Source organism: Pseudoliparis swirei, chromosome 21, assembly GCF_029220125.1.
Source record: "Pseudoliparis swirei isolate HS2019 ecotype Mariana Trench chromosome 21, NWPU_hadal_v1, whole genome shotgun sequence".
Lineage (NCBI taxonomy): Eukaryota > Metazoa > Chordata > Actinopteri > Perciformes > Liparidae > Pseudoliparis > Pseudoliparis swirei.
The window spans coordinates 1279755-1296472 of NC_079408.1; the positions used below are offsets into that span (position 1 = coordinate 1279755).

Below are 16718 nucleotides of genomic sequence, written 5' to 3' on the forward strand. Positions count from 1 at the left end.
TTAATGTTGAGCAATACGAGTTATTTTCTGTTCTACAAGATATTTCATGGTGACACCATGCTGTGTGAACTCTACCCTGATTGAAGGGATTGCCTCTACACAGACCTCTAGAGAGACAAAAGAGCTCCAGCTAAGGATTCTCGCTGCCGACCAGTCGATGCTTGGGTTGTGCAACTTTAACCAGGTATGGCCCAGGACTAGCAGGGAGTTAGGGGAAGAAATTATCTTGAGCTGAATAATCTCACCAAGGTTACTTGACAGGACAAGGGCCAAAGGGGTGGAACGATGGGTAACTTGAGCAAACGACTTGCCATCTATGGCAGTAGCTGCGAGGGAGAACTGTAACCGTTCTAAGGGAAAACCAGCCTGGAGGGCCACAATTCTGTCTAGGAAACTATCCTTAGATCAAGAGTCGAACAAGGCAAGGAGGGGCAAGAAAAGTTGTTTGTGACAAAGAGTGATTTGGATCAGCAACCTAGGTGGGAGTGACTGGTTCGGGGAACAGGGTTAGCTCGCCAGAACCCCAAATGCTACTGGCAAGCTCTTTCTTTTGGGTCGACAATACCTCTTCTTTCCATCTGGAATCCACTCCGGTGTTCTAAATTCCACAGAGTAATCAACCACACTTCTGGGGCCCTGGCGGAGGTCAAGCAAGAATACAGTCGCGTTGCCATTTTGTCTGGGTGGCCGAAAAACCCTTCATCTTGCAAATTAAGTCTTCATAGGAAAGTTAAGGGAACGTCGGCTCGTGACACACATTTTCTATCGGGTTGTATTGGGACACGACAAAAAGTTCACACAATGACAATGTTTTTCCGGACAGGCTCCGACGTGTCATTGGGGAGACTTTTTTCCATTTTGTAAGACAACATGTGAGTAAGTGGGAAATACACTAGCTGGAGCTCTAGAGTCATTTATGAAGCCGAGATTGCTATTAGGGAGGATTTGTTCCTTTAGGCCTACTTTTCAATGGGAAAACATGGAAAACATGGGATAAACATGGAATCTCTTTCTAGAAAACATAATAACGATGCCAGAAGGCTGGAAATTATGCCAGAAGGGTGACATGTTGCAACCAGGCATATGTTTCAATAGGCAACATGGAGAGTCCTTGAAAAACATGGGATGTCCTTGAATAATCTGGAAATCCTGGAAGTTTGTGAAAATCAAACGTGGTGGACACCAGAGGACTCTTTTCAAGGATTAGTTGGTTTTAGCTAGCTAGCATGCTGCTAACAGAAAATAGTTCTGGCTTTGGAGACATGGCTCTTTAGGGGTTCAGCACCTCAGATTTAATATTTCCTGCAATTTCCAGACTGTTTCAGACAGCTATGTTTGAAAAAATGTCACTGAGGAGAACTTTTTTCAGCGGGCCAAGGACAATGAGAACTTTTGTTACCGGGTCTAGAACATTGTGCCTACATGTCTGGCCCAAACTCATGCCAATGAAATGTCCGTTTATAGTTCTAAGGGAAACGGGACCATTTTGAAAAGGTAATTCAGATTTATTTCTCGACTCAAGTGGATATTGCTGGATGCAATACAAACACGTTTAAATGACTTATTAACACATCACTGGATATATGGGGACACCATAGAACTCTCAAGGATATGTTGGTTTTAATTAGCTAGCATGCTTTAAACTGGAGTTAGATTTCCAGAGGGTCTGCAGACTTAAGATTCTAGTGTCAAATTTGGGGCATCCAGAGCAATCTGGTGTTTGATTTTCAAGCAGCTTGGACCATTTCCTTAGGAGTTGTGAACCTTTAAAGGAGTGAAATCTGGGTTTTTAAACCCCTACCCGGCAGGGATGCTAAGTGCTAGGCACGGCTAGCTCATATGGTTTAGCCTCATTTGGAAGTGGCTACAAACTGGGGAAAAAACTAAAATCAGCCCACAACCTCCACAGGGTCTCAAGTTTTCTAAGTCCTGAATTTGAGACGGCCAATTAACTCATGTGGGTGTTTTGGAGAGGATTTCACCAAATGTCCTCATTGTAGGCCATGTCATGATTGTCTGCCCTCAATTTGGAATTAGGATTAATATTTAGGAGATTATGGCCATTTTTGCACTTTTCAAAAAATATGAAAATATAAGGGAACTGAAGCCCAATCAAACCCTTTGTGCCAGTTTTGGGGGCCCTTAACTTGCAGGGAGTGTTCCCAAACTATAGAGTATTCATGTTTAGATGCCCTTCTTTGTTTTAGAAAAGTCTTTAAATTGATCTAAAGTAAGTACTCAGAATTAAAAGACTGGTTTGAAAGATTTATACTGAGACATTGGGGACAATTTCTGACATTAGGGTGAGTTTGGCACTGTGCCAATTTTCTATTCTGAAGGATTTGGAGGGAATTTGTGCTCCTTCCAGTGTTTGAGCAGAATCTGGAGTGTCTGGGACCAACATTTGAGATATTATGGCCTTTTTTGCACTAAAATATAAGGGAGTTTATGACCAATTGTACCCATTGGACTTGTTTTTGGGGCCCTTAACTTTCAGGGATTGGTCCCAAACTTTAGAGTATTCATATTCAGATGCCCTCTTGAAATGTGAAAAGGACCCACGTCTCTAAGTGGATTTAAAGTAATTAATCAGAATTAAAGGACTGGTTTGTGGCATTTGGGCGACTTTTTTCCATTTGGTGTAATGCCATTTTCTGGGGAAAGGGTCTTTTAGAGTAATTTCTCGACTCAAGTGGGTTATTGCTGGGTGCAATAAAAACATGTTTAAATGAATACTGGATATGGCTGGACACCAGAGGACTTTATTCAGGGATCTGTTGGTTTTAATTAGCTAGCATCCTGCTAACACAAGATTGTTTTCTAAAGGGTCTGCAGATTGGCGCTTATAGGATCTCATTCATGGCATCCGGGCAATGTTGGCATTTAGTTTCAAGCAGTTTAGACCTTTTCCTGAGGAGTTGTGAACGTTTAAAGGAATGAAGTTTTGGTGATTTTCATTTTTTAAAACCCAAACGGGGATCTTAAGTGTTAGAGATGACTCGCCTACATAGTCGGGACCCATTTGGTAGAAGCTACACCCTGGAAAAGAAAGCTGAGCTCTTACATGTTTAGGAATAAATGACCTTCAAAACCCCATGTCCTCATCGTTCAGAGTGTCTGTGCAAAATCTGAGTTCTGTGAGATATATCACGATTCAAAATTGCCATTTCCAATGACAAGTACTGGGCCGACTAGTTCAGGCAAATGTCCTGATGTGTACCCAGGATAGATGGCCCGAATATAGGGTACATGCCCAGGAAAGTAACCCCCTTCCTGGAGAAACCCCCAAAATCTGAATGTCATGCCCGCCATAAAGGCCTAGGTACCAGGAACATTGGGTAGATTAATTAACTCTGGCTGGAAAATAACTTCCAGACTGCTTTGAAGCACTCAAACCTGGGTAAATCTGCATGCCATGTGACCCCATTGGACCTCTGGAGCTCACTCACTGACCCTGCTCACCATCCGATCCTGTGGACACTACACTGGCGTCTAAACCCTTTTGCAAAATGTAAAAAATCTCGTTCCCCTGCACTCTAAAAAGCCCAACTTCAAATTTGTTGTCCGAACACATTTTTTAAAGTTGAGTCAACAAATGCCTTTGAAAAAAGTTGAACTAACTCAAAATGTCAATTTCATTAATAAAGAGTGGAATCCACTTAAAATGTTAAGTTGAGAAAACTTAATATAGTGGTTTGGGCATCTGCTGAGGTAACTAAGGCCACTGCGCATGTATGTCAGTAAACACACACACACATATATATATATATATATATACAAATACATATATAAATACATATATATATATATGTAAATACATATATATACTACTTTAATCTTATATATTAAATAATAAAATAATATAAAAATATTTTCTTTAGCCCCTGTTTAAAATACATTGGTTTTTGATACCATTGTTTGTTTATTATATTTAGATATGGATTCGATTTGGAAGGATATTGTCCATTGTTTAATGGCAGATTTGCTCCAGTTCAGGTTTTTGTCACTTATTGAATTAAAGGGAGCCTGTACCGTGAGAGCAAATGTTTCCCTGTATTTTGCTCAATTTATTCATTTAATTTAACAGACTATGAAGATTGAAATACTATAATACTAATGTGTAGGAGGTGACTCTTGTATGAAAGTGGTATATTTTAGTTTTTAAAATCTTCATAAAAATGTCTTTTGACTTTTAAATTGTATTGTTACAGAATAGGAAGGAAAAAAATGAAAATTTAAAAGAGGCAGTGAATATTTATTATAGTCTCTGTATGCTTGTTTTTGTGTAGAATACAGACCCGGAGGAATCTTACGTGAAAGGAGTTGAACTGGGAATACTGCAGAGTGGGTGGAGCGGGGGGGGGGGGGGGGGGTGGTTCAGGGAACGGTGTCTGATTGTCATCAGCTGGACTGATTGGTAATCAGATTAGTAATCAGTCCAGCTGATGACGATCTGTGTTGGTTATCTGAGTCTGTCTCCATAAAGGAGCTGGACAGACAGGAGATGAGAGGAGCGTGGAGAGCAGAGACACAGTCTGCTGTCGGAATAAACCTTATTACCGAATATCCCTCTGGCTACTTGTTGCTTATTGGTGCTTTAGGGGGGGGAACCTACTCGTGACGGCTACACACGTGTCACAACCATGTTCCAAAGCTTGTTTCAAGGCCTTGATTTTGGATTCACAAAACAGAATGTTTTCTTTTTTTTTCTTTATGCAGCCATTTTGATTTTTAAGGATGTTGACCCTGTGCTGTCTATGTTAAAGTGTTGACACCTGGAATTCATATAGTTATGCAAACAAATGTTTAGTGATTGTTAATAAACATTTTGTGTTTGAAGAAGTTTGTTTTCTTTAACTGTTGACTTTTCCAAAGAAAACGGTGTACATTTTTAATTAATTTAAATGAAGGCAACGTTGCAAAGAATGTTGAGTACTCAAATAATGGGCAGTGAAATTTAGTAACAAAACATTTTAAGTTAAAAGTAAGTTCTCTCAACAACATTTTAAGTTAAAAGTAAGTTCTCAACAAAACATTTCTCAACAAAAAATGTTAAGTGCTGTTGATGTATGTTTTTAATCTACAAGAACACACAATTTAAAGTTTCTCCAATTTAATATTTTAAGTGTTCTGAACTTAAGTACATGAGTAGATGTAACTATCAAATGCAATATTTTAAGTAGTGTTAACTTAAATACATAAGTACGTCTGAATAGTAATGTTACGTTTGACAAACTTAAGATATCACTTTGAGTGAACTTCTTATCATAAGTTGACACAACACATTAGCCCTTAGTTGAGTAAACTCAAAAAGGCTTTGCAGCTGGTTGCCTCACTTTTTTAAGTTGATTTTTTTTTTAAGAGTGTGGTCATTTTGTAAAAGAAAAGGAAATTGCACGTGACAAGTGTTAAACAGGAAGACTCAGTTCAGGTGAGTTGGGGTTTGTTTCATCCCCCGGTCTGATCTGATTCAACTATCAGAATATTCAGATCACTCAGGACATTTCTGCCGTCATTCGAATGTTTCAATTTTAAAAAAAATTCAAAAAAATTAAGATTACAATCATTTTGTTAAACAATTTAATTTAATTTAATAATTTAATGGAGAGAATCTTCAAATCCTCTTAAATATACTTTGAGCTCAAGGTTCATCTAAGTTGATGTCTTATAAAGTTGTTAATATCATCACTATTTACTTTTATGGTATTTCCAGACCTTTTCTGAGTTTATAATGGGTCTATACCTTGCTGCATAGAGTAAGTGTCATCATAGACTTCCTGTAGTTCACTCACTCTATGCTTTACCTTTTCTGTTTTACACAAAGTCAATATCAACACATTATGAATACAAAGTACAGTATATTTTAGGGAGGCCGTTATTGTTCTTTCCCCCCACCCCCCAAATGCTTTGACCCACCAGGAGCATGTATTCATACCTGTGCAAGTAAGTAATGAGAATACAGGAACCGAAGGAAGATTTCAAATATTAATTTTGGGATTTGAGTCAGTTTAATATGTGGTGGAAATGTTTCATAGTATTCTTCTAAACCTCATCTTTTTGTAAACTTTTTTTTGTGTGACTCAGGTGCCCGTGGCCCACTATTGGCCAGCCGCCACTGTGTTTGACATCGCTTCAGGCCTAGAAGCTGTTCAAATGTTTGAGGATGATCTCAATTATGATTTAATCTAATATGTAAGAACATTTAGAGCCCGAAGGCAGTTAAAATCAACGAGAACCGTCAAAGATAGTTTGGTTTAACAAACACTGGATGTGTAAAGTTGAAGGGTGGGGTTGGCAAATAATATTCAACAGACTCAAATCCCAACATTTTAAATATTCCTTTCCTAGCTAAAAATAGTTTGAAGAGGATTTAAAGATTCTAGCCATTATGTTAAATTGTGAGAAAATCCTTTTTAAAAGGCATAATATTTTGAAAAGTATACGAATTAGAAACTAGTCAAATTACGGCAGGGATGTCCGGAGTGAGCTGAATATTCTGATCGTTGAATGGAGGCTGTAACTGAAAGTTTGCAGAAGAAGTTTGAGTCCAAAGAAACGCTTTAACATATTTAATTCCACCGTCCAGTAAACCTAGTGACGGTCAGATCAGACCGGGGGATGAAACAAACCCCAAGTCACCTGAACTGAGTGTTCCCCACACCTTCAACAAGACTGTCTCCAGTTGCAAGGGCTTTCTTTAATGCTGTGTTTGCTCTCATCATAAATCATATGATCCCTTTGGGATATTGACAGAGCATTGCCATGTCCACAGGGCACAGGGGTGAGTTTAAAAGAGAGAGAAGGAGCGACCTGACAATCAGAGCGAGGAGCACCGAGGAACCAGAACACATCTGTGGTGAGCTTCTTCTCTTCACTGAAGTCTGTGAGGCTCATCATTACATTCTCCCCTCTAGGATGCAGAGAGTCATGCATGTGACTGTGGTAACTGCTGTCCTGCTGGCGGTGGGCATCCTGAACGCCGTCTCAGCCCAGTCTCACAGTAAGTAGCTCACCATCACCAACACCTCATTACACTCAAACCAATGGAGGTGCTGAGTAAAGCTCTTTTCTTCCCACAGCGGAAGAACTTGAGTTTGTATGTGAACATCTAAAACGTGTTTCTTGTGGTGGAGGATGGACCCACATTGATGCCACACGCTGTGTTAAATACTTCCAAACTCCAAAATCCTTCGATGACGCACAGGTGAAGCAAACACACTTTTTGACACATTAGACAAATATAATAATTCTAATACATCTATCCTCATCTGTTGTATGTGATGATAACGTGGTGTTGACTACTCACACTCCCATTTCTGTTGATTTCAGGCACACTGCAACAGCACCGGCAGTGACCTGGTGACATTCAAAACTCAACAAGATGTCGGAAAAGCTGTTTGTATCACGTTACATGACAACCCTAAACCTAAATCCTTTTGGGTTGGAGTCATAAGATCCGCGGTAAGCAGCAAACGTCTCATTGTGAGCCGACGGGTTGGAGAATGTGTCACATGTCACCACTGATGATCACCTCTGTGTTCTTCAGGAGGGGTTCACATACACTGATGGATCTGAGGTGAAGCATGCTCACTGGTCAGTTGGTCAGCCAAACAATGCTGGTGGACAAGAGAACTGCGTTGAGATGAACTACAAAGGTAAAGAAAAACAGATTGATGAAACTTGTTGAGATATGCTCTCATATTGTGTGATAACTTTATTACTATTTCTATCTAATTTACTAATGGACATTGGGCAACTTGAACTGATTGATGTGACCGATGAACCTGATTTGAGCCACCTGTGTGTGGGCGTGAACTGTTTATTGAGTGTCAATAAAAAGCCTCACTGGAGGGTGAGGGCATCCCCCTGTTGGCTGTGTAACAGACAAGTCACGTATCTTGTGTCTCCATGTTCATTTAATTCCTCCGTCTAGTAAGTCTTACCGTTGGTGCTATTTGTGTTATGTTTTATCCACTGTGCTCTTAGCTCTGCTAAGAGGTTATAGGCCCAGGTGATGGCGAAAACATATAGAGCAAAACATTTAAAACTAACACTTAAGACTAGGTGCGTGTAGGCACCAAACATGACTAGTAGCAGAAAGCCAGTAGAGCCGAGTGGGAGCCGCTGGTCGCGCTTGTTATTTGACGGGGATGAAAATAAGTATGAACTGTGGGAGACTAAGTTCTTGGGCCACCTTCATCTGCAAGGGTTGAAAGAAGCCATTCTGAGAGTGCCTGTGACAGAGGACGAAGAGGAACTGCTGCGGAATGAGGCAAAGAATGAAGAAGCATATGCTGAGCTTATCCAGTTTCTGGATGATAAGAGCCTGTCCTTGGTGATGCGGGAAGCACCCGACGATGGTAGAGCAGCACTACTTATTTTGAGAAACTATTACCAAGGCAGAGGAAAGCCAAGAATTATCAGCCTTTATACTGAGCTCACCTCGCTCCAGAAGTCAAGCAGCGAGAGTGTAACCGAGTATGAGATACGTGCTGAGACAGTCAGCACAGCGTTGAGAAACGCAGGCGAGACTTTGAGTGACGGGCTACTTGTAGCTATGGTTCTAAAAGGGCTTCCCGAATCGTTTAAACCGTTCGTTATCTACATCACGCAAAGAGATGAGACCGTAGCGTTTCCTGAATTCAAGACGAAACTGCGAAGCTACGAGGACACAGAGAAGATGCGTGCTCCAGACACTGAGGACAATGTGATGACAGCACGGGGGCGACGAGCAGCGAGACCCACCAGACGAGGTGCAGGTCCAGGCGAACGTGAGCAGCAGCAGCAGCAGCTGCAGCTGGCGACGGGGGACGCGAGCCCGGGGTGTTTCAGGTGTGGGACACACGGACACCTCGTCAGCGCAAAGTGTGGTGCAGCCACTGCAGGAGCGACACACACAGCAGCGAGACCTGTCGGAGCAAGAAGCGACGAGGCCGAGATGACGCCCGTAAAGCTTCAGAGGAGACGGAGGAGGAGGACGAGTATGCGTTCCGGTTGAGCGACATGCCAGCAGATGTCCAGCCGAGCCAAGATGTCAACGTGAGGGGCCTGATGGTCGACTGCGGGGCGACCTCGCACATCGTTACAGACCTCGCCAAGTTCAAGTGTTTCAACGGCGAGTTCAAGGCCGAGTCACACTGTTGAGCTGGCCGACGGCACCCGGTGCAGCGGCGTAGCAGAGCGGCGAGGCGACGCGGTGGTCTGTCTGACGGACAGCACAGGTCGACAGCTGAGAACAACGCTGAAAGACGCGTTGTACATCCCCTCCTATCCGCAAGACATCTTTTCTGTAAAAGCGGCTACAGCAAGTGACGCGACGGTGATCTTCAAGAAAGGAGAGGACATTCTGATTCACAGAAATGGTACGAAATTCCACATACACGTACACAACAGGCTTTATTATTTACACACGGTAGATAATGATGTGAAATGTGATGACCAAGTTAAAGGGTGTCTTGATTTACAAACGTGGCATGAAGTATTGGGTCACTGTAACTATGAGGATGTGTTGAAGTTGCCACCTGTTGTCGAGGGCATGCAAATTAAAGGGACAACCAGTAAACCTCCACACTGTGATGTATGTATTCAGGGCAAATTTGTGCAGACCATAAATAGAAAGCCTGATGCTAGAGCTACAGAGCCACTAGGGCTGGTCCACACAGATTTGGCAGGACCAATATCCCCAGAGTCCAGAGAGGGTTTAAGTATACACTGTCGTTTACTGATGATTTTTCCAGTGCTGTATTTGTGTATTTCCTTAAAAATAAGAGTGACACAGTGCAAGCCACTGAGCGGTTTCTGGCCGATGTAACGCCTTATGGCAAAATTAAGCGTTTGCGATCAGATAATGGTACAGAGTACACTGCTAAGAGTTTCAAATCTTTAATGGTTAAAAATGGTATTAGGCATGAGACCTCAGCTCCGTATTCTCCACATCAAAATGGAACGGCTGAGCGAAATTGGCGCACACTTTTTGATATGGCAAGATGCATGTTAATTGAGAGTGGCCTACCAAAGGTCTGTGGCCGTATGCTGTACAGACAGCAGCAGTGATTAGAAACCGTTGTTTCAACAAACGAACAAAGCAAACACCAGTACAGGCGTTGACTGGGAGACAACCCAACCTGTCCAAAATGCAAAAGTTTGGCTCACAGTGTTTTGCTTATGTTCAAGACAAGAAAAAACTTGACCCAAGGGGTGTAGAAGGTGTTTTTGTTGGGTATGACAAAACCAGTCCAGCATACCTTATCTATTTTCCTGACAGCGAGAAGGTGCAGCGAAATAGATTAGTCAAGTTTGTTTCTCAGCCTGGGGTTGAGCAACAGACTCAGACTAATGTTGATGCTGATGATGATGATCTGATGGTAGAATACAGAGCAGATAGATTCAGGCAGAATGCAATCCCAGTCCTTGAGACTGAAGAGGTTCCAGTCATTGAGACTGAGGAGAGTAGCCAACCGAGAGCAGTTGAAGTTAAGCATGAGCCGAGAACTTACCCTTCTAGAGTGAGAAGGAAGCCATTTTACCTACGTGACAATGTTTCTCAGTCTGCTGGAAAAATGGACCAGGTCCAAAGTAACATTGATTACTGTTATAAAGTCACTTGCGACATACCTGTAACTTTTGAAGGAGCCATGAGCTCAGACAAATCAAAAGAGTGGGTTAATGCCATGGATGAAGAAATGCAGTCTCTTAAAGCAAATAACACATTTACTCTAACCAACTTGCCTCCGGGTAAGAAAGCAGTGGGGGGTAGATGGGTTTATGCTCTAAAGAAAAACAGTGATGGGTCTGAGAGATACAAGGCCAGGTATGTGGCAAAGGGTTACAGTCAAAATTGGGAGTTGACTACAAGGAGACATTTTCTCCTACTGCTAACCTGACTAGTGTCAGAGTGTTGATGCAGAAAGCAGCACAGGACGACTTGATTTTGCACCAGATGGATGTCAAAACGGCCTACTTAAATGCACCGATAGACTGTGAGATCTACATGGAACAACCAGAGGGTTACGAGGTGAAATCTAGCACCAATGAAAAGTTGGTCTGTAAGCTAGAACGCTCATTATATGGGCTAAAACAATCGGGCAGAAATTGGAACAAAGTGTTGCATGATTATCTCACAAAGAATCATTTTGTACAAAATCAAGCAGACAATTGTGTTTACACAAGAGAAACGGAACACGACAAGGTGTTAATGGTGATCTGGGTTGACGATTTGATCATTGCTGCAAGTGATGAGAATGCGCTAAAGTCTGTGAAAGCGATGCTTGCATCCAGGTTCCAAATGAAAGATTTGGGAAGACTCAGACATTTTCTGGGTATTGATTTCAACCAGTTTGATAACTGTGTGAAAATGTCACAAGCAAAGTATGTTGACAAAATCCTGGAAAGATTTGACATGCAGGATTGCAAACCAAGGTCTACACCTTGTGAACAAAAACTAAACTACACTGATGGTGCCGACATGATGATAGACGTCAGAAAGTATAGAGAGGTAGTCGGTAGCCTCATCTATTTGTCTGTTTGTACGAGACCTGATTTAAGTTTTGTTGTAAGCAAGCTGTCACAGTACTTTTCAGAGCCAACTGATGAGCAATGGGTTACAGTTAAACATGTTCTCCGGTATCTTAAAGGTACAAGTGACAAAGGGTTGTGTTACACAAAATGTGATACTTTAGGTCTACAAGCATACAGTGACGCAGATTGGGCAGCTGACAATGATAGACGCAGTACCACTGGTTATTGTGTGAGCCTAACAAAACATGGCACACTGGTTTCCTGGAAAACCAAAAAGCAGCCCACTGTTGCACTGTCCACTTGTGAGGCAGAGTATATGGCTTTAGTAGCCACAATTCAAGAGTGCCTGTATCTGAAACAGCTTCTTGAAGGTCTTGATAAACAGAAGTATCCACAACCTAAGGTTTTCGAAGACAACCAAGGTACAATTGCTTTAGCAAAGGATCCTGTCAGCCGACAGAGATGTAAGCATATTGACATCAAGTATCATTTCATTAGGTCCACTGTGAACGATGGTCACATTGTATTAGAATACTGCCCTACTGAGGAAATGGTAGCAGATGTGATGACAAAGCCTGCTACCAAATTTAAGTTAAATAAGTTTGACGAATTTATTTTTGGAAAATGATGTACTGAACAATGTACTTATGAACTTCACAAAGTAAGAGCAAGTGGGGGTGTTGAGATATGCTCTCATATTGTGTGATAACTTTATTACTATTTCTATCTAATTTACTAATGGACATTGGGCAACTTGAACTGATTGATGTGACCGATGAACCTGATTTGAGCCACCTGTGTGTGGGCGTGAACTGTTTATTGAGTGTCAATAAAAAGCCTCACTGGAGGGTGAGGGCAGCCCTGTTGGTTGTGTAACAGACAAGTCACGTATCCTGTGTCTCCATGTTCATTTAATTCCTCCGTCTAGTAAGTCTTACCGTTGGTGCTATTTGTGTTATGTTTTATCCACTGTGCTCTTAGCTCTGCTAAGAAAACTAATGTTCGCCTATCATGAACGTGCACCTACTCAAAAACAGGTGACCTCCTTTTCAAAATATGGAACATACGCAAAGTCTGAAGCTCTTACCAATATGCGACAGGCAAACAGATTAATGCTACGTAACCCCCTCAACCCACAGATTAACACGTTATCTTTAAACTTCTTCTCAGACAAAGCATCAGCAACATATCACCAATACTGCATCCAGCCGTAAAAAAATTGTAATAATCGATTGTTCAGAAATATGACTTTTCCTGGAAGGATTTTATTTTTAATCTTTTTTTCATCTTTAATAATTATTAACCACCAATATATCTACTGCTATATACCCATCTGAACACACTTCACAAGTGTTACCTTTATTCTAACACCGTTATTATTTAAATAGCCTTTGTGGTTGAGGACATACACTTGTTCTAGTATGGGTATGCACATCTTTGCAGTTTCCTTAAAACATGGTTTAAGTTTAAAAGTGAAGTTGAAACGATCACTTTAAGACATAAAGTATCCCTCATGAGGTCCTTTATCCGTCTGCTCTAAGCAGGACATGTGACTAAATGTGTGGACCAACAAGATGATTCAGTTTGAATGCTGACAATGTGTTTGATGAACCATGAAAGGAAGTTTGACTCTGAAGCTCCTGATGCCCTGAATGTGATGTCTTGTCTTTCCAGACTGGGGACTCTGGAATGATGCCAACTGTGCAGCTAAGCATCATTTCATGTGCGCCAAGACAATGTAATCATCACCTGCTGCCGTTTGCTTTCACATGTGCTGCTGGTGGACCAGTCTCTTTCATGATAACCTGAAACACACAAGCTTCTTAACTTTACTGCAATAAACGCTTCAGCATTCAAGTTCCAGGCTCTTGTTTCATTTGTTCATGTTCAGCAAGATGAGTTCTTCTCTGTTTACAACACGTCATGGTGACACCATGCTGTGTGAACAATACACTCGTTGAAAGGTTCTAAATTACAAAGTTAGGTAGCAAGAGAAACAAGAGGGTGTGAGTGCATTAGGCAAGTTTATTTGTATCGCACAATTCAACAAGATATTTCAAAGTGCTTCACATAAAACCACTTGAAGCATAAAATATAATGCCAAAGAAAACAAGATGTAAAAACTATTAAAGTTGCAGTGCAGTTTCAGAAATGAAATGCATAAATTCATTCCTTGAATCAGATTTAATTAAAGGTAACAGTAAACAGAAAAGTCTTCAATCTGGATTTAAAGGCGCTGAGGGTCTCCGAGGGGCTCAGCAGACCTCCACCTTTCAGGGACTTTGATCCAGAAACACTGAACGCTGCTTCTCCATGTTTGTTTTAATCAATTCAAAAACTGAAAGGCTAAAATGGCATATCCTTGTTTTATCTCGCTTTCTTTGCTTTTACTTTACATACTTGGAACGCATGTCCGTGTTATCAAACTCTAACTCTCAGCAAGGAAACACAGAAGCCCACTTTCCAAAAGTATTTCTTTAAAATGTAATGTTTTCAATAACATTGTGTCATGATTTTGTTAGATTGATCACTTTAACCATGTTGAGTGTGGCACCAAGCTATTTTTCCGCCTCTGGTCGAAAATGCATACCCAAACTAAAAAGGCTCTGCAACCACTAGGGCGAATACAATTATTTTACTTTTTTAACTGTTAAATGTTTTCTTTTGTACAGATATTTACATATCAGTCGATATCTTACTGGTTAAAAGTAAATAAAAATGGCACACAACAAAAATACAAAAGTTTTAGTTCTGAATTGAAAAAAAGCACTTTCAAGATCACTATTTCTTTGGAATGAAGCAGTTGAAAGGTTTAAACTAGAGATGCTCCGATCAGGTTTTTTGGTGCCGATCACCGATCATTGATCACTGAAATCAGTATCTGCCGATCCGATAATACCGATCACCGATCACGGTGTCGATTGAAGCATTCTATTTATTGTGAAGCATTATTTATAAAATGAATTATTCTTACCAACATTGGTTTTGTATTTTAAGTATTTAAAATGAAAATACAATACATTTAAATTGAGTACATTAAAATTGTTTGATTGCTGTTGTAGGGGATTTCAGATATGTATGGAACACATCTGCATCAGTCTTTTCCTGGAACTCTTGGGGAAATCTATATACAGGACTTAAAATAATCAGAAACGTGCTTTTTTAACATACAAAAGTCTGACTTTTACAGTAAAAATGTTTTAATCTTTGCATAATTTAAGCTAAATCTCAGAAACGATCTATAAAGATACAAAATCAGTTCATTGTTTACTTTTATATGCTAGTGTATGATTTGTCGACATCTTATTTTGAAAAACGGATGTTTTTTCACGTGGTTCTTTCCCCTAACTTTGCAAAACCGGATGTTGTCACGTGAATCCTTCCGCTAACTTTATCAAAACCCTCGCGCGCTCCCGATCGAATGCATGTACCGTCAACATCAGTCGACACAGAAATGTAAGTGTCGGCTGAGTTGACCACGGATATCCGACAGATATGGATCGGCGCCGATCATATCGGAGCATCCCTAGTTTAAACCTCCCACAAATCATAGTACAATATGTGAATAATCCCTCTGCAAAGTTTGACTTTGAAGCAGAATAAAGTTAGAGGTTTTAGTCCAGGTGAGGTCTCCAAAATGGACATGTTGGCAGGTGTGTGCCATTTGAATCTTCTCATGTACCAAACCATATATTTTACTTGTATGTTACTTATGGTGTTCAATACATCCAAATCCAGCATTTTTTTTGTTATTCATAAAACTATATTTTCCCATAAAAAGAAAGCAAGCACTTAATTTAACTGAAAGAACACAAATACTTGTTATCAAATTGTAACGACATACTATAAAGTGGAAAACCACACTAAGAAAAAAAATGTAACAACATACTTATAACTATTTACAGTCCTCTGTTTTCGGGAACCCAAGATGATTTCTTCTAATCGTGCCACAACAGAGCATGCGGTCTTTGGCCAGATCTTTGAAAAGCATTGGGCTTGTGGACAAATAGTCAGTATATAAGAAATAGCCAGTGCCAAGGAGCCGAAAGGGCAAACGTTCCATGATGGCTGAATAAGTCAGCCCGTGGCCTGTGGCAGACTCACTTTTGCCCGAGGAGATGAAGAAGTTCCAGGTGTAGCCGTTGGATGAGTCTGCAGCACAAACAGCTTACAGTCCCACTTGGTGGGCTTTTCCTTCATGTATTGTTTCATGCTGATGCTGCTGTGCTGGCCACCATCCAAGCAGCAACAACACATTTAACACTGGAGGAAAAAGAATAGAAGAGCTGTCAATGCTTTGATATACAGATATCAATATAAAACTAGTAAACCTCTTTGACACACAAGCATCTGATCTCAAGACAGCAGCACTCAAACCAAATTAAACACAAATCACGTTGACTTGTATTGATGTAAAAGTTCACTGAAAACTTTCACTCCTGTTGGATACAAATTTAAGTCAAGCTACCTGCAATGTCATTTTGTAAAATTTAAAATATACGTTTTTGCTTGTGAAGCTAGCTAGCTTTGCCGAGTAAGCTAGCTCCACCTGCAGGGCACACATGGACGAACCCGTTCTGTTCCCTCCGTGTCGGTCGATGCTGGAAATTCAGACATTTGCTATTTGAAATTGCGACGCAAGGCGTTTGCTCAAGCAATAAAATAGAAATCACTCATCCCAATGACTCATGTGTGACGTACCTGTGGTGGGGCTTGAACCCAAAATCATCAAAATTGTCGACAATGAATCCAAAAAGCAGGGTTGAGGTTTTGTGTCCCGTCTCCTTACCTTGTGCTTGTGAGGTTGGTTTGGCTTCCTGGCCCAGGAGCTGGTGGTCTTGGTTGTAGCGGTCATGAGGAAACTACCTGTACATGAAGATGCTCTTTCTGCCCCTATGATTTGAACTTTTGTGGTCGAAAATATGACATGCCATATGCTTTTCTACTTTAAGAGTTACATACATATTTTTAATTGTTGTAGCGTTTTAACTCATGAGACAAAAAGTATGATGGCTGTAAATGTGAAGTCTTTGCCTTCAGTTGTCAGAAGATCTATATAAAGCCATGTTTGACTGATGGTGCAGTCAATAAGTATCTGAAAAGCTTTCCCTTCTATAGGATACAAATGAAACTGAAGCTACCTGCAATGCAATGTTGTAAGGCAAACATGGACTTACCCATTCTCTGTTTCTTCTGCGTTG

At 40.8% G+C, this 16718-nt stretch overlaps 1 protein-coding gene across 1 annotated transcript; it reads left to right on the forward strand.

The window, feature by feature from the left end:
* The first annotated feature begins 6885 nt into the window (after nucleotides 1–6885).
* LOC130212252 (C-type isolectin Sp-CL4-like) lies at nucleotides 6886–13378 on the forward strand. The gene is made up of 5 exons (XM_056443448.1): nucleotides 6886–7000; nucleotides 7080–7204; nucleotides 7330–7461; nucleotides 7547–7655; nucleotides 13192–13378. The coding sequence occupies exons 1-5, from the start codon at nucleotides 6916–6918 to the stop codon at nucleotides 13257–13259; spliced, it is 519 nt and encodes a 172-aa protein (XP_056299423.1). The 5' UTR covers nucleotides 6886–6915; the 3' UTR covers nucleotides 13260–13378.
* The last annotated feature ends 3340 nt before the right edge of the window (nucleotides 13379–16718 follow it).